Source organism: Actinia tenebrosa, unplaced genomic scaffold (assembly GCF_029948245.1).
Source record: "Actinia tenebrosa isolate PJP-AT-01 unplaced genomic scaffold, QUT_ActTen_1.0 PGA_scaffold11__36_contigs__length_13525064, whole genome shotgun sequence".
Lineage (NCBI taxonomy): Eukaryota > Metazoa > Cnidaria > Anthozoa > Actiniaria > Actiniidae > Actinia > Actinia tenebrosa.
In genome coordinates, this window is record NW_028292571.1 from 2,266,801 (window position 1) to 2,284,022 (window position 17,222).

At 38.3% G+C, this 17,222-nt stretch overlaps 3 protein-coding genes across 3 annotated transcripts; 2 read left to right on the forward strand and 1 right to left on the reverse strand.

Annotated features, from left to right (window-relative positions):
• Positions 1 to 1,463: 1,463 nt before the first annotated feature.
• On the reverse strand, positions 1,464 to 4,638 carry LOC148912324 (QRFP-like peptide receptor). Its single transcript, XM_089027632.1, has one exon. The coding sequence runs from the start codon at positions 3,410 to 3,412 to the stop codon at positions 2,411 to 2,413; it is 1,002 nt and encodes a 333-aa protein (XP_088883758.1). The 5' UTR covers positions 3,413 to 4,638; the 3' UTR covers positions 1,464 to 2,410.
• Positions 4,639 to 10,395: 5,757 nt separating this feature from the next.
• Positions 10,396 to 11,729, forward strand: LOC148912325 (uncharacterized). Its single transcript, XM_089027132.1, has 3 exons — positions 10,396 to 10,715; positions 10,824 to 11,042; positions 11,607 to 11,729. Exons 1-3 carry the CDS (start codon positions 10,409 to 10,411, stop codon positions 11,693 to 11,695), a joined length of 615 nt encoding a protein of 204 aa, XP_088883258.1. The 5' UTR covers positions 10,396 to 10,408; the 3' UTR covers positions 11,696 to 11,729.
• Positions 11,730 to 12,094: 365 nt separating this feature from the next.
• LOC148912326 (uncharacterized) lies at positions 12,095 to 15,407 on the forward strand. The gene is made up of 3 exons (XM_089027110.1): positions 12,095 to 13,108; positions 13,181 to 14,180; positions 14,253 to 15,407. Exons 1-3 carry the CDS (start codon positions 12,122 to 12,124, stop codon positions 15,155 to 15,157), a joined length of 2,892 nt encoding a protein of 963 aa, XP_088883236.1. The 5' UTR covers positions 12,095 to 12,121; the 3' UTR covers positions 15,158 to 15,407.
• The last annotated feature ends 1,815 nt before the right edge of the window (positions 15,408 to 17,222 follow it).

Genomic DNA, 17,222 nt, shown 5'->3' on the forward strand with positions numbered 1-17,222 from the left:
CTGTCGTCTTTCAATCGTTTTATCTACACTAACTACATTTCAAATTTCACCCAAAATTAATGAAAACTCATGTAAATGCTTTTCAACTTTTCACGTTGCCAAAGAGTCACATACCTACTTTACTCTTATTTTCCTTCCGAAAATGAATCCTTAAAACGATTTCTTTGGATTCTTTTCGTTTTATGCAAATTAACTTGTTTACTTTTGATATTTGGAGTTAAAAATTCATAAGCTCACGATACTAATAATTTCATTTCAACACAATAAAAATTCCGTCAAATTTCTCTCGGAATTTGATAGCTGTAATCCAAGAAAATTCTTTATTTAAATATTTCATGTTGTCACAATTTTTTGCACAAATGAAAAATTGTTTTTCTAAGTGCAGATACAATTCAAGGATATTTCTCTTACGTCATTATTCCATCTTTAAAAAATTAATTTTCAGTAACAGTATATACTTTTTACTATATTTTAGATTGATTATCAATAGACCGTTTACTCAAGGTTGCGTGTGCATCCAATCTTGACAGGCCACAAAACTGTAAAACGCAAATTCAGAAAAATTGAGAAGACATATATTTCATTTCATATTTAAATAAGAGAAGAATCGATTTTATGAATTCTTATCGAAAAATTAAAAATGCATGATAATTCTCATCATAAAGCTCCTGTTTTGGTGTCGTGGCCCGTCAAGTTTCTAAAATTTGGATGAAAAAAACGTTTATTTAGCTGTTTTAAGTCAGTAAGATTTAAACTGACCTCATTGTATTTCGACTTGATCGTCTCTCTAGCATCGCAAATCACCAATTCAATTCATTTTTTTGAACGTTTAGTTCGTATTATTTGCTCAAAGAGTAGCCATATACCCTTCCATTACGATCAATGCATTTATTTGACAGTTTCCCCGCGACGGAAAAGGTTTAAAAGTATATTCAAACATAATACAAACACGCTATATGGAACATATAACACAGAATGACAAGCGCCTATTTTGAGATATCCCATATACAAGCACCTGTTATGAATGCCGCTCAGTTTTTGACGTTCATCATGTTGACATAGATTTGATTGGAGGTGCTAAGACAATTGAGTAAACATTCGTGAAAATAGACGCCTTGAAGAGGAAATGTGTTCATAACTTGTGTTTTCATTTCCTTTCGACGCTGCATTCATTTACTATTAGATGATTACGGGATCCACTTTTGCTTTGCGCTTATTGCTGTTGTCAAATTTTCCTCTTTCTTCTTCTTTTATTGAATAAATAGACTCTTTTATTTAATAAATAGAGAAATAGAAGAATAGAAGAGTTGTGAAGATGCTTCTCGATTTTCAGTTAAAGCAAAAGTTTTTACAACATTATATTCCTACTGGTATCTCAATCATAGATCATATCAATAATATAATGGACTCAAAATGCGTAATTCTGTTTAGATATCAGATAGAATACATAAGTCTGGAAGCTGTTTAGTTTGATTATCATTTATATTGCTTATCATTTCGATCGGTATTACATTTTCGTGCTATTGAACTGTCTTTAAAAACTGCAAGATATTTATAGACCTTACTCTCCCATGCATCCATGCGTCAGCTGTTTTGAGTTCCTCGTTGTTGCTTCTATAGATCATTCTTTTACCACGCGATGTCGTATCAGACTGTGTCCGGTTGTACGAAGAGTGGATAGCGCTATCCAACGGTCACCTTTCGTATCAGACTGATTAAATTATCGTAGTGGTTATTCCTCGCTGTTGCATTCCCAGTAGCTTACGAATTCTTTCCTTTTTTAATAATCTGGGAAGCAAAAGTACTTTTTTCGTATTAGACTTCGATTAATGACCTAGTCATTCAGAGTTCCTCGCTAATGCATTCCTGTAGCTCACGTCTCACAAAATGTTCACTTTTTTAATGATCTGGTAAACAAAAGTACTTCTTTATACTCAGACTTAGGTTACTATCTTAGTGGTCAATCCTCGCTGTTGCTTTCCAACATCGTTCGTTGTCAAATTTCGTTGCTTCAAATTGTCGGTAAATAGATAGCTGAAAAAATTGTTCAAGTCAATCTTGTCTGCGACATCTCTAACTTTATTACGATTAACTTTCATCTCCTGTGAAAAGTGGTTTATCGTAAATGTTTTCGCCTTTTCCACTTCTCCTGAGTTTTCAATTAAGTGTGTTGTTTTCCTGTTTTATTGCAGGTTCTTCCTCTCAGAACTCTCGACTTTCTCTGACTTTCCGCTCTCCTCAAAATTTTTTTATCACCATTATTCATCTTTTGCATTGGTTTGTGAAACCCAGCAAGAATTGATTAGTATCTTGTAACAGCAATTTTTGTGTGTGCGTGCTTTCGAATTATTGCTCAATACCACTTATTAAGAATACTCTTGTGATGTATGATGACTTAAATAACGAAGGCTTAATGTCTAGCAATCAACTGACTTGAATGCTCGAATGATACCAGAGGGTGCAAGTTGTAGTTTATTCTTCCAGCGTTAAACTGAACAGTACTTTCCATAAGATTTGCGGGTTCAACAACCGAATTTCCGCAGCCCAGCAAACGTTTGATTCCTTTTCTGAAGGTGTTCAAATGCAGGCAAAGCAAAAACGGATGGGTAACAGAGTTAAACAAGATAAATAAGACCGTCACGTTGTACACCATTGAACCATACACAGCTCCAGGAGCAACATACGCAAGAAGATAAAATGTATAGTTAGGTAGTCTACAACAGGCGTGTAATACAGTGATTATCACTAGCATTTGGGTGACTCTTTTACGCATTTTAAGCCGAGCATTCTGAGATGCTTCTATAGCGTTATGTTGCCCTTTCCATAAATAATAGATAACGAAGGAATAAAGTACGAACATAGCAACGACTGAACTTGTCCCCACCATAAAGACAAATCCGACGTACGCTCTCGGCTCGACCCATTCAGGCCACGATTCGATGCAAAAGTGCCTTTCTTTGCTGTAAGAAAGAGCCGCAAGTGTTGGGGTATTCACCGCAGTATTTATCCCCCAACAAAGTGGAACAATCCATCTGAGTTTCCTGATAGTGATGCGTTTCTTAAAGCTGTAGGGATGTAGTATAGCAAGATATCGTTCAGTTGCTATAGTTATAAGTGTGTAGCCTTCAGCAGTTGCCCCGATCCAAATAAAAACTCCTCCAGATATAAACTTGCACAAGAAATCACTCCTCGAGTCTTCTTGATGGTTGAACGCACCAAAAAACACATGACGAGGGAGAACAAACACTGAAATCATAATATCGCTAATGGCTAGGTTAAGCAATAGGTAATTCATCGGAGTTTTTAACGAGTTGGTACGGAGAATTACAACAACTACAAGAACATTGAATACTATTCCTGTCGCTGAATTAATGGCGAATAAAACCGTCAGAATTGTTTCAGACATTGTCATTTTTGAAGACGAACTTCCTTTCCAAATGCACTGAGCTTATGCCGAGCGTGATAGCTTTTTCGTGTCTTAACAAGTGGTTTTTTCACCTCTGCGATGTCCTTTGAAATGCTCTTTTAATAATCTGGTTGTGCGATGTCCTCTGAATACTCTGATATTATTTGAATACTCTGATTGTTATCTTAGAAGAATTTCAATTTCAAACCAACTTTTTCATTTCATCCATTCGATATTTGCGGTTTGTTCTTGTGATTTTTTTGGGTGTATTGTTTGTTTGTTTTCGTTTAGATCATCTTACTTTACTCATTAGCGCCTCGTAATGTACAGTCAAAGCTTGCCGATACTTGCGTCTCTTATCTCTCGTATTCCCTGCTATTCCTGGCAATAATAACCTTCCGCTTGCGTGTCCTTGTCCTTATGATATAAATCTGCGATTGCCAAATCACCGGTCGCTAAAAAGCTTTGACGTAATTACCAAACAACTAATATCAGTCAACAAGCAGAAATCTGTTTGTAATAAGTTGATAATGTAAACTAACGAACGGAAGAGAGACGGATGGGAATTAAGCCAAGCAAGCAAGACGGTTCTTGAAGTCCCTTAAGAAGAGCCAAGTAGAAAGCCAGAATCGCAAGAAGTCTTAAACGGTCTAGAGACCTGTTGGGCTAAAAAGAGGTAATAGGTATCAGGCTTGTAATGAATGAAAATGGATTGCATATCAAGTAGCTGTCCACTTATAAAATCCTTAACAACCAAAACGGACATGGCTAACCGTTCAAGTGGAAATCAATTCATATTCATTAATGACCTGTTCTAATGGTTTGCAAATCATTAAAATGGGAAGATTAGCCCTAAAGATTGTCGAAACGGATTTAACATCGATAAGAGGTTTTGGAGTGTTTTGGATGCGGAAGTATCGAACCACTGACGACTATTTTTGCACCACACTGTTAGGTGTCGTAAAACCGAATAAAGCAACATCCAGCTTTGCTGTTGTGGTACATGAAGAATCTGTAACAGAATTCTGGCTTAACTGATGTAGATGTCGTTGCATCAAGCATACAAACCAACGCAACCGTGATCGATCACTGCCGATTTCTGTTGGACGTGACGTGTTGCATAATTATGCATGTTTGGAAAAATTGATTAAAAATGAGATTACAAGTTATTGGGTGTTTAAACAACCCTGACATGACGTGCGCAACAACATTAAGCGACGTTGCATGGATTGAACATACACTGTAACCAAAGCAACATCACCAAGGTCTGTTGGACGTGACATCAATGTTATGACGTGGAATATCTAAACAAGAGTCCAAGATCTTGGGTGTTCAAACAAAAAGTTGACATAACGTGCGCAACAAGTTTAGATGACGTTACATGGATTGAACATACACTGAAACCAAAGCAACATCACCAAGGTTGGTTTGACATAAGTGTTATCACATGGAATATCTAAACAAGTGTCCAAGCTCTTGGGTGTTCAAACAACCTTGGCATGACGTGAGCAACAAATTTAGACGAAGTTGCTTGGATTGAGCATACACTGGAACCAAAGCAACATCACCAAGGTTTGTTGAACGTGACTTCAGTGTTATGACATGGATTATCTAAATGAGAGTGATCTTGAGTGTTTAAACAACAAGTTGACATGACGTGCACAACAACATTAAGCGACGTTGCATAGATTGAGCATACACTGGAACAAAAGCAACATCATCAAAGTTTGTTGGACGTGACATCAGCGTCCAAACAACCTTACATGACGTGCACAACAACATTAAGCGACGTTGCATGGATTGAGCATACACTGGAACAAAAGCAACATCATCAAGGTTTGTTGGACGTGAGATCAGTGTCCAAACAACCTTACATGACGTGCACAACAACATTAAGCGACGTTGCATGGATTAAGCATACACTGGAACCAAAGCAACATCATCAAGGTTTGTTGGACGTGAGATCAGTGTCCAAACAACCTTACATGACGTGCACAACAACATTAAGCGACGTTGCATGGATTAAGCATACACTGGAACCAAAGCAACATCACCAAGGTTTGTTGGACGTGAGATCAGTGCCCAAACAACCTTACATGACGTGCCCAACAACATTGAAAACTCCCAGACAATATTGCTTAGGTTTTGCACCTCGGTGATGAAAATGAGAGCCCTCTCGTCCAATCCCTGGCCAACCTAATTTCTGGTAACCAATCGTCATAAATTACAGCCAAAAAGAAAATTATATGAAAATTACCGGAGGGGGCAGGCACTCTTCGTTTTTAACGGGTAATCGTTCAACTATTTAAACCCTTAACTGACAAACTTTACCTTCAAAAATAAAATCAAAACTTGGTTGGTTGGCGCTGCACTCCGACTTGATTCGAATCCGTACTACGAGTTTGTGAAAATTAACCACCGTAACTTTCGTAGTTTTTGATGAAATAACTGGTTAGTGGCAGGTGTATTCTGAGGCATGACATTGACACAACCACCATATCATGACATTAGATTGGTTCCCGCTAGAAGAGCGGTTCGATTTATTAATGTAATATCAGCGAGACTAATTTGCCAAATCACTAGTCGTTAGAAAATTGGATGGTCCGCTTATACATGTAATAGAAGTTCTTTGATCATATATATATTGCGCGATTATTACACACTTTTAATTTGTCGGCTTGAACTCCCAGTGACATTTCCTTTTTTTTTAATTAGTTCATATGTATAACCTTGGCATTTAATTTTGTCTCTATTTATTTAAGTTTCATATATTTTTACTGGAAATTCTCTTGTTTTCAATTGTCACTTGGCGCCAAAACAGGAAAATTGGTTTGTTTGCGGAACGTAACAGTGATTTGTATTCTTGGTCCTATTTTCTCACCGAGAGCATGCATGATAATTGGTACTAAAATTTCTACAGTGGTAAATTAAGGTTGATTGGCATGAAAGTCATGTCACTTACTGATGTTATTGCTCCCATCTTATGAGCGAATGGACCCTTCTTAAACGTATCTTGGCTAACATTGAAATACAAAAGAAATCACGCTCTTTCTTTATGGAATTTGTGGCATTTCTATTGATTTTATTTCGCCCATCGTATGAGCGAATGGACCCTTCTTAAACGTATCTTGGCTAACATTGAGATACAAAAGAAATCACGCTCTTTCTTGATGGAATTTTTGACATTTCTTTTTGAATTTCCATGTTACCCTAGCATTCAAGACAATTTTAAGAATGTTGCATCTGGTGGGAATAGTTTGAAGAGTAACGCGCTGCTGTAATGCAATCACCTCTCACCTCAGAAAATTTCCACTCATGCTCGAAGCCTGGATTCGTTATCACACGCTAAATTCCAATTCGATCTGTGAGTTAGCCGTGCCGTAACTTTGATCAGACCAGAGGTTGTTATAGAATTCGATAAAATTGATGATTTGTTATCAGATCGGTCAAAAAAATATTTTCTTAGCTCCAGTTTAGATCTCAGTAATCAAAAACTTTTTCTAAATTAAACGCGACGAACTGATTGAAAATAGTTTTTGTTGGCGGCCAATTTCCTTTGAAAAGCACATATTGATATTGTGCATCAGGAAGACCGTCGAGAAGTCTAAAAATGGAATTGATTTCAAGATTACTATTTAAATTGGGCTTTGGTAAATAACTGCCTAGGTAGCTGAACCTGATCATAAGAATACCCCATCTTTGTCCATCTGCCTGGGTTAATAGCAGGATACCGCGATTGCGTGGAGAACATTCGAACAAACAAAACCTTGGATCACTGAAATATGAATTTCACTAGTGGCCATGAGTTGAGGACTGGTAACGAGTTTTTAGAATTAATCTAGTTACAAAATAAACACCATAACGAGAAAGAGTACATCGAAATTAGTAAACTTCTGGAGTTTCAAGATTTTGGGTTTCATACCTTTTGTGTAGCAACTTCTCAAACATCTCAAAAATTACAAATGCTTGTCCTAGTAAACACACATTTCTTTATAATCTTCGATGTTTTTGATTGCTTATAATTTAGCTGTTACTGTTACCATACTGCTGAAACCGGTTAGTTTTGATGTGCTCTTTATAAAGACCTCATTTGTTTCTATTCAGACCTCTATTGTCTTCAAACAATTGCCTCAAGTCGAGGCATTTGGGTCAATACAATGAAATGTATAGAAACTGACCCAAATGTAACAATTGCCTGAAGGCAATAGAGTGTAACTCCAATATCTGCTATCGTAGTCAGATCCAATCATTTTTTTTAATGCTAAAAACACACGTCAGAAACATACGTCAAACAAACTAAAACATATTGCTCATATGGTTTGTTCACACATGAATCAATCAACTCATTCTGAAGTTTATGCTCGTACTACTTCGTTCAAGACTTGCATCTTTGATTAGCATTAGATCCCGGCTAGTTGTTGTTATGTGATTTTCCCGGAAATGTAAGTTTTTCAAAGTTTTTCGAAATCAAATAATCAAGCTGCTTTTTTTTCTTTGACACTTGGTATATAACGAAACACTTATTGACTTGAACCTTGGGAAGCAGTGTGTTATGTGGTCCCTCGAAGGCGACGTTTCCCTCGGCTTCGCCTCATGAAACATCGCCGTCTCGGGACCACAAAACACACTGTTACCCTCGGTCCCAGTCAATAAGTCAGGGGAGGGGTATACTGGGCCTTTGTTCACCCTGTAGATAGTAATCTGCGGCTTTCAATTTAATCAGTCACTTTGCCAATTTCGTTACGTTGATTGACAACTGTTCCATGCGTGAACGCCCTCATGACAAATGCCATGAAGACCCTTGGGTACTATTACGCACTGAGTTTTGGCATTTGTTTTCACCTTTGCAAAGCGAGACTTTTCTCCAGACTGGCACTTAATAGTGTCGCTTCCGGTACTATAAGTGTGTCTTTTTCGTGTTCCAAGCCGGTAGCACTACAAAACACTTCCCGTCTTGGTACATCCTGTGAACTCCCTATATGAGATCTCGATTTCTTACGAAAATTCTCGATTTATAGCTGTAACAAAAAAGAGTGAAAGTAAAACACCGGAACTAATAGTAACAGCAGTTTTAAAAGCAGTCTGATGAATCACGACTATCGATATAGTGTCAGGGGTTTCGCTCCACCAATTATTATTATCGCGAAAGAGAAATTCAATGGTCATTCGCAATACGTGCCAGGTGATGACAAGGTGTTTTTCATTTTTATTTCGCACAAAAATGTAGAATAAATTTCGTCGTAGAACTGCATGATTCTCGTTTTTGAACGAGGAAATTTGTTATTTTTTCATACGATTGACGTCGCGATGATAAGCTCTATAAGATGTATGCTCCAAAGTAGAGTGTATACTTGGCCAAATATACAAATATTAAGAGTCAATGTCTGTAACGGTCGAGAACCATCGGACAGTTGAAAAAAATCGAAATTGCTCATACTTTGCCTAAATAACCTTCCTGGTAAGACATTTTCAAAAATATAACTTTAAGTGCTGGGCGTCTTTTATTTTTGGAGAAATCGCCAAAAGTTGATTTTTGAGCCGAAACGGGCTTGGGCACCCTGTGTCGGATAGGAAAAATCGAAGTTTTCTCGGCGTTCGCACGGCTTCGCGTTTTATTATATCTAGACCATTATTTTTTCGTTGAAAAGGTACGTTCTTCTTCTTGAGTTTCATGCCACAATAGTTTTGCTAGTCCCCATTGTAAATAAATTACAGATTTTTAAAGTGACCCTACTTTGGTGCTTCAGAAAATTCGTGAATTTTCGTCATTTTCAATATGCCTAAATGTGTCGTGGTACATGTACCAGAACTAAATAATTACCACCATGTTATAGCCTAACCCTTCTAAAATAACATATCCAAAGATTGTTGGCGGCCCGCTAATCCTTATTCGCTGAGAGTCCCAAATGTGTCGGTAGTTTTCACCCAAGAAAGCGTTACGCAACGCGTTATTGATTATGCAAGTATCTCATGCTCGCGGGATTTTAACCTGAAAACAACATAAAACAACCACATTTCACACGCCATGACCTCTAGTGATGCCATTTTATTTCTTCTTTCGACTATAAAGTTGAAAAGTACTATTATTTCAGTCTTCTATCATCACTAGTTCCGGTGGTCACGCAAGGCGACTCAAAACATGTTTCCACAACGCCAAGGATAAATACGTCTTACAGATGCACTACATTTGTTTGTTGCACATTATCAATGGATAGTTAAGAAGTGTTGTAATGGAACATTTCCATCAAAATACAATTGTCCACTTGAATGTTGTATTTTGTCTTTCGGTTCTTGGCAGATTGACCAGTCATCCGAAATGACACTCGGACTAGACCGTAACTCAATAGTACCATAACAGCCTCTAACGAAAACAATTGTTGCATTAGATTAAGTACGTCGTATGTAGGTAACATCAATTTTTCAAAGTAAATTTGTTTTTTCTGAGTAAAATATTTTTGTTTTCCAAGATTTTGGGCCCAACGGTCCATTACTGTGTAAGGGAATAAACGGTGTTACATTCTTTGCGCAATCTTTGACGGATATTTTACTTAACAGAAATCCAGATGAAAGTAATTACACTTGATGCGATGTTATCTTTTCGCGTAACTTTTGACTGACATTTTACCATACAGAAGGCCAGTTAAAACTAATTCAGTGTTGTTTTTCTTTGCGCAATTTTCGTTAAACAGAAATCCAGATGAAAGTAATTACACTTGAGCGATGTTATTTTTTTGCGCAACTTTTGATTAGCATTTTACCAAACAGAAGGCCAGCTAAAATTAATTTATTGTTGTTATTTTTCTTTGCGTAATTTTTGACTAGAAAACAAGATGAAAGTAAGTAGTTTATGTGGTGTTCTTTTTTTTACGTAACTTTTGACTGGCATTTTACCATACAGAAAGCCAGTTAAAACTAATTTACCGTTGTTTTTTGTTTGCGCAATTTTTGACTCAATCCGTGACAGTTTACTAAGCAGAAGACCGGATGAAAGTAATTACACTAATGTTATTTTTTTGCGCAATACACTACAGAACACCAGTTAAACTTTTGCGCAATATTGATCAGTACTTATCAACTGTGAAAGTAAAGCATGTTCAGTGCCACCATTGTGCTCGTAGTAGCATGAGCTTCTGCAACTACTCTGCGTTAGTTGGTGGTTTGTGCGGACCCAGTTCGTATAATGAATCTATTACAGAATGCACCACCCTTGAAAGTTGCCAAAAAGATGTTTCCAATCACCTTTCTTTACATAAAGTCAGCGATGACTCCGGTGTTTCTTCCGAGTTCAAATTACTTCTTGCTCGGGCAGGTAAGTGAAAATCAGTTTTGTATATTGCAATAACAACAGAAAATGTAGTTTTTAAATTCTAGTGCATATAGATTATAAACATTCAAGACGAATTTATTTTCTTTTAAGGAATATTCAATGTTGATGAAAAACATCCACAAATGACAATCTGTCCTCTTCACCGTGATAAGTTTGGTGTTCGCTGGAGATGCAATAAAACTCGATGTGCAATACCAGACGGCATTGCTGCCCACAAATCGTCATCTGTTAAAGGCCAGTGTGGAGTGACAACTTCTATTTCCTCATACGTTTTTAATCAAACAGAGACTCTCCTTCCAGTAGGAACACGTGAGTACACTAACGAATGATCACCGTAAATTTGGCGTGGATAAGGGTAGTTTCAGTTAGTTTAATATGACGAATGGGGGCATGAATATTTTAAGGAAGGGCCCTAAAAATACTGAAAGGTATAAGCGGGGGGCTTTTTATGTTTAATGTTATTGGAAGGGGAGGGCTTTGAATTTTTTACACTATACTGGGGGTGGGGTGGGAGGGACATAAAATATGGCAAGTGCAAAGGGGAAGGGGGGCGGGGGGTGCCCTGAACATGATTTCATATTTCAAAATTAGAAATCTTCATGCTCCCCTCCCCCCCCCCCCCCCCTCCCCCGTCATAACAAATAAACCTTCCATAATTAACCCAAAATTAAGTATTGGGCGGAAGCCTGGACGAGAAATTTCTCTTTTCGCACTGTTTCGTTTATTGCCACTTGTTTGTTGTTGTTTTATTCTTGTTGCTGTCCAGAAGGGAATGATTTCGCTAGTCTATTCCGTACATTAGCAATCAGTACTATCGTTCTTCTCCAGACCTGACAGTACTGACGACGGTGAATTTTATTATTTTGTCTGTAGTGATTTGCAAGAGATGTAAAACCTTCTTGAATAAACAAATGACTCATTTCGAACTTACATGTAGCCGAGACAACCGAGCCGAGTTCTGATATGCCTGAAGACCAACCATCAGAAACAGAACAGGTAACTTTTTACCTGGAGGTATGCCGATGTAAAACTGCATGCATAGCGGGAGAGAGGAGGAACAGAGGCAGGGCTGTTCGTACCCCTTTGACAGCGCTAGATAGCTCCTTTGTACTGTTCGTAGTTAACTCATTAACGTTGTACATCGTGGAGAACATCTCAATCTCCTAATCTCGACACCGAAAGGAGTCAAGAGATTTCTTTAATTTTTTAAAGGCTTGAACCTCTATTCAGTTAAAATAGAAATTACGTTTATCATGATATTTTTCAGTCTGCATATAGCAGTATAGTCGACGCAAAAATGAAAAGTGGAAAATTATTTCTTGTTTGTTTAATAGGAGCAAGAAGAGGAGAAGGAAAGTACGGATACTTCTGACGAGATAACAGAGGCAATGAGAAAACTCGAAATAACTGAACATGATGACACACTGAGCGTATTTTCTCCAGACACCATGAGTACTGCATCTTCTTCTGGCGAGGCACCCGAATTCCCTTCTGCTGTCCTTGCATTAAACAGATTCTTGATAGCATGTCAGCTGGAGCCTATTGTGAAGCCAATGCTTGATTGGGAAGAAGTTACAGAGAGAACACAGCGGCGATATGTGCAGAGGACGTGTGATGTCATAGTTTCTGTTCTTAATGCAATATCTCCCCAGAATGCAGCTCACCTGTGGCAAGCTTTACAGATATCCAAAAACATGAGCAAAGCGTTTGGTCTTACTCACTTACCATCAGAAAGGGGATATTTAGATGCTTTGGCAGATGCTTATAAAAACGCGGATAGCTGGGATACTCGCCGACAAGTGTTGTCTACCTTCTCTGACGTTGCCAGTTTTAGCGTGGCCTCAGAATACATTCCAGAGCTAACCCGTTATCGATACACTATGGCTAATCTTCATCGTCTTCAATATGGAAGAAGCACTCCAGTTCCTGTAAAAAGAACGCCTCGCCTTCACATAAGCCACCACCAGTTGGAACATTTTCTAAGTTTTATAACCAGCCCCCATATTGTACAGGACTTGCCTTTTGGAGAAAGACAATTAAAAATGTCATCAGGGAGAACAATAACCGTGCCAAATATCATTCGTTCAATGGTGCCTGAAAGGATTGTTACCCAATATTCTAAATACTGCGAGGAATCAAACTTTAAACCATTCAGCAGGAGTACCATGCTCAGAATACTTGATGAATGCAGTGCGTCTGTGCGGAAATCACTCCAGGGCCTGGATTATTTTGCAGCACAAGGGGCGCGAGCATTTGACGACTTGGCGGAACTTGTGCAAACTGTGTCCCCTTTAAGGAAAGATGGTGAGAGTTGGGCTTCCAATACACAAGATTGTTTGAAAGTCAGCAAGCTTTATCTGAAAGGAGACTACAAGGTAATAAACAATAAATTATTTAAATATTGATTGCTTCTTTACCCTAACAAATCGTTAATATTTCGTCGACAGCTGCACGTCAGCGACAACACGCAGGTTGCAGATCACTGCTATATCTACGCACTGAGTGACAAGGCAGACAAGGATTTCAAGCGCAATTGTAAGCATGAACATAAAGAACGATGCGACCAATGTAACGCCCTTGATGACACACTCAAGAGTATAGAAGATGCCATAGATGAATGTGAGTTTTCTTCAGATGAAGACAGGGACGAATGTCTCTATCTTTGTCAGTCTTCAAAGCGTGCCATTTATTCTTGGAAAAGCCATCAACTAAGAAGTGTCCGACAAGATGAGGCTCGCCTTGATATCATAAACCTTCTGGATAATGGTACAGTGTGGATCGTTAACGACTGGGCCATGAAATTCCTGCCCCGCCAGTACCGAGAGTCCCAATCAGACTGGTTCGGGAAAAGAGGCATATCCTGGCACATCTCTGTGGTGTTTAGACGGTTCAATGGCGAACTTCAGTCCCAAGGTTTTATTCACATCATTGATTCCTGCAGTCAAGACAGCTCCGCCATCATAGTCATCATGCAGAACGTGCTCAAGACCTTGGAGACTGATAATCCAGATATAAGAACAGCGTTTTTCCGTCAAGACAACGCGGGGTGCTACCATTCTGCAGCAACCATCCTTGCATGCCAGTACATTGAAAGAACGACCAAAATCAAATTATCAAGGATTGACTTCAGCGACCCCCAAGGTGGCAAGGGCCCTGCAGACCGACTAGCAGCCAGATGCAAAAGCCATATCCGTTTGTTCGTGAATGAGGGCAATGATGTTACCAACGCTCTAGAAATGAAAGATGCCCTTCTGTCCAATGGAGGAGTAGAGGGGGTCCGAGTTGCTGTAGTGCCGAGAATTGATAGCTCTTCCCTTGAACAGCTGGGAAAACTTCCGGGGATAAGCAAGCTGAATAACTTCGAATATAAGAAAGAAAGTATCATTGCATGGCGTGGCTACAACATTGGTAAAGGCAAGAAGATAAAGAAGGAAACGATCCAAGAGGGTAAGTATAGCAGTGACGTAAGGGTTCAGTGTGTCGTGATATTCTTAATGGTTTCCTCTATCACTTTTCCAGATATGAGCATCAAATGGATTGAAGTGGAGTTTTCACCCGGCAGTTTTAGACCTGTTGTATCTAGAGCTAGACAGACAACCAAAGACCCGAGCCAAGAAGCGGAAGAGGAGGCGGTCCCTCAGCAAATACAGACTTCAATCTACTCATGTCCTCAAGAAGGTTGTCTCCGTGTTTTCCAAAGATCTTCAGCACTAGAGAAGCACCTGTCCCTAGAATCCTGCACAAACACTCCAGAGAAGCAATCGATGCTAGACCTAGCAAAAGAAAGGTATGCATGTCATCTCAAGGAAGATGTTGATGCCATTCCAACAATTATGGTTTCTTCCTCTAATGATACTACCCAAAGAAGCTCAAGCACTACGCTTGATATGGGATGGGCACTCAAGGAAGCCCGAAAAACGTACCGGTTTAATGAGAAGCAGAAGTCATATCTTATAAAGAAATTTAACATCGGGCAACAAACCGGACGGAAGCTGAGTGCTGAGATCGTATCAAAAGATATGAGACGTGCCCGTGGCGACGATGGTACGCGACTGTTCAGTGTCTCAGAGTTCCTTTCAGTCGAACAGGTAGCCTCATTTTTTTCGAGAACTGCATCCAAAGCACGGAATCAGACGGCAGATGTAACGGAGGAAGACGCTCGCGCCGCTATAGAAGAAGAAAACTACCATCAGGCCAATGAATCAGTGTTGTCATCCCTTGGTCTACAGCACCCAGTAATTTACGACCAGTACAATGTGTGTCAGTTGGTCAAAGAATCGAAACTGAATAAGTTGAAGGTCGACATGCTTTGTGTGATGTGTGAAGACCTGGACCTGGATGTACCTGCAAAGCCAGTTAAGAGGAAAGCACCCTATTTGCAATTATTAGAAGAAGTGGTTGCAAGCTGCAGTTGCAATAAGTAGTTTTTTGTTATTATATGATTTCTTTCTTTTCACTTGAAACGTTTTCTTTGCCATGTTGTTGTAGCTCTTGGAATCTGTCCTATAAATATGGCACGCGTCCGGCTAGATTAGAGGCTCAAAAAGCTATTTGTTTATTCATTATTATTTTATTCTGTTTTATTTAGGGTTTTCCTATTCCTTTCTTTTCTTTTCTTTTTATTTAGTTCGTATACACTCTTTTAATAAAACTTACAATGCTTTATTTTCCGCGTTTGACGTCAAATCTATTCTTTTCAATTTCATTCAAAGGAGCAAATTTCAAAAGAATATAAATTTGACGTCAAACGCGGAAAATAAAGCATTGTAGGATGTTTTACAAGGGTCTATACTTTTCCTTCGCGTTCATTTTTCATTCCTTTCTTTCTTTCTTTATTATATGCTTTTCCAATTTCTTTATTTTATTTTCCTTTATAGAAAGAGGCGCTTCATATACTTAAGATCGGTATTAGTTAAAATGTTCCAAATGTATTTTTGACGAACAACTGATGAACTAGAAATCGGGTTACCTGTGTTACGATATAAATAGAGTTGTCACTCTAACATCGGTAGGACCATGCAGTGAAATTTACTGTTGCTTTAATAACAAAAATCACAGGGTACAATTCGTCCTATATTTTTTCTTTATTTTTTGATAGCCGTTGCAGTTGATTTTTGCCATCATAAATAGCACTCTTGGTAGTTTTTTTTTTATTATTTCATATAAAAATGCAGCTCTAAACCCGGCGCTAAACTACAGATCCAGTCTTACAGTATATATATCATTCCATGATTTGAACTAGATATACGAGTGGTAGTATTGCAAATGTAATCGAATCATTTGATATCATATTATTTTCTTTAGTTTCTGGATGTTCACTGCGTAAACGAACTATAGAGAATGTCAATAATCTTTTTCTTGGATAGTTAATGGCCTTCTTGGCGTTGTGGAAACATGTTTTGAGTCGCCTTGCGTGACCACCGGAACTAGTGATGATAGAAGACTGAAATAATAGTACTTTTCAACTTTATAGTCGAAAGAAGAAATAAAATGGCATCACTAGAGGTCATGGCGTGTGAAATGTGGTTGTTTTATGTTGTTTTCAGGTTAAAATCCCGCGAGCATGAGATACTTGCATAATCAATAACGCGTTGCGTAACGCTTTCTTGGGTGAAAACTACCGACACATTTGGGACTCTCAGCGAATAAGGATTAGCGGGCCGCCAACAATCTTTGGATATGTTATTTTAGAAGGGTTAGGCTATAACATGGTGGTAATTATTTAGTTCTGGTACATGTACCACGACACATTTAGGCATATTGAAAATGACGAAAATTCACGAATTTTCTGAAGCACCAAAGTAGGGTCACTTTAAAAATCTGTAATTTATTTACAATGGGGACTAGCAAAACTATTGTGGCATGAAACTCAAGAAGAAGAACGTACCTTTTCAACGAAAAAATAATGGTCTAGATATAATAAAACGCGAAGCCGTGCGAACGCCGAGAAAACTTCGATTTTTCCTATCCGACACAGGGTGCCCAAGCCCGTTTCGGCTCAAAAATCAACTTTTGGCGATTTCTCCAAAAATAAAAGGCGCCCAGCACTTAAAGTTATATTTTTGAAAATGTCTTACCAGGGAGGTTATTTAGGCAAAGTATGAGCAATTTCGATTTTTCTCAACTGTCCGATGGTTCTCGACCGTTACAGACATTGACTCTTAAATCTTGTAATACAAAGTTGTCTTTTCAAAAATCAGTTCAGGAAAACAAACTGAAAAACGCACTGCTGCGCATGATCAGGAAATGGGCGGGAAAATAGCGAAAGCCCACTAGTCAAAAAGCTGTGAGGTTTTAAAATATCCATAGAAAAACTGTTAATGAGAAAAATGTGGTGCTAATTTTAATATAAATTTTTTATTGAGGGTTTCTTATTCGAGTAATTAATGCATCTAGTTCCTTTTTGTACTTCAATATTTCTTTTGCCCATCTGTTGTGGTTCATCTATATTTATCTAAATATATCTTAATGATATCTTTGCAAAATGCA

Coding starts and splice junctions, on each gene's coding strand:
- LOC148912324 (XM_089027632.1), bottom strand. CDS start 3,412: ATGACAATGTCTGAAACAATTCTGACGGTTTTATTCGCCATTAATTCA.
- LOC148912325 (XM_089027132.1), top strand. CDS start 10,409: ATGTTATTTTTTTGCGCAATACACTACAGAACACCAGTTAAACTTTTG. Junction 10,716..10,823: donor ATTACTTCTTGCTCGGGCAG/GTAAGTGAAAAT, acceptor TTTTCTTTTAAG/GAATATTCAATGTTGATGAA. Junction 11,043..11,606: donor TCTCCTTCCAGTAGGAACAC/GTGAGTACACTA, acceptor TTTTGTCTGTAG/TGATTTGCAAGAGATGTAAA.
- LOC148912326 (XM_089027110.1), top strand. CDS start 12,122: ATGAGAAAACTCGAAATAACTGAACATGATGACACACTGAGCGTATTT. Junction 13,109..13,180: donor ATCTGAAAGGAGACTACAAG/GTAATAAACAAT, acceptor TTTCGTCGACAG/CTGCACGTCAGCGACAACAC. Junction 14,181..14,252: donor GAAGGAAACGATCCAAGAGG/GTAAGTATAGCA, acceptor TCACTTTTCCAG/ATATGAGCATCAAATGGATT.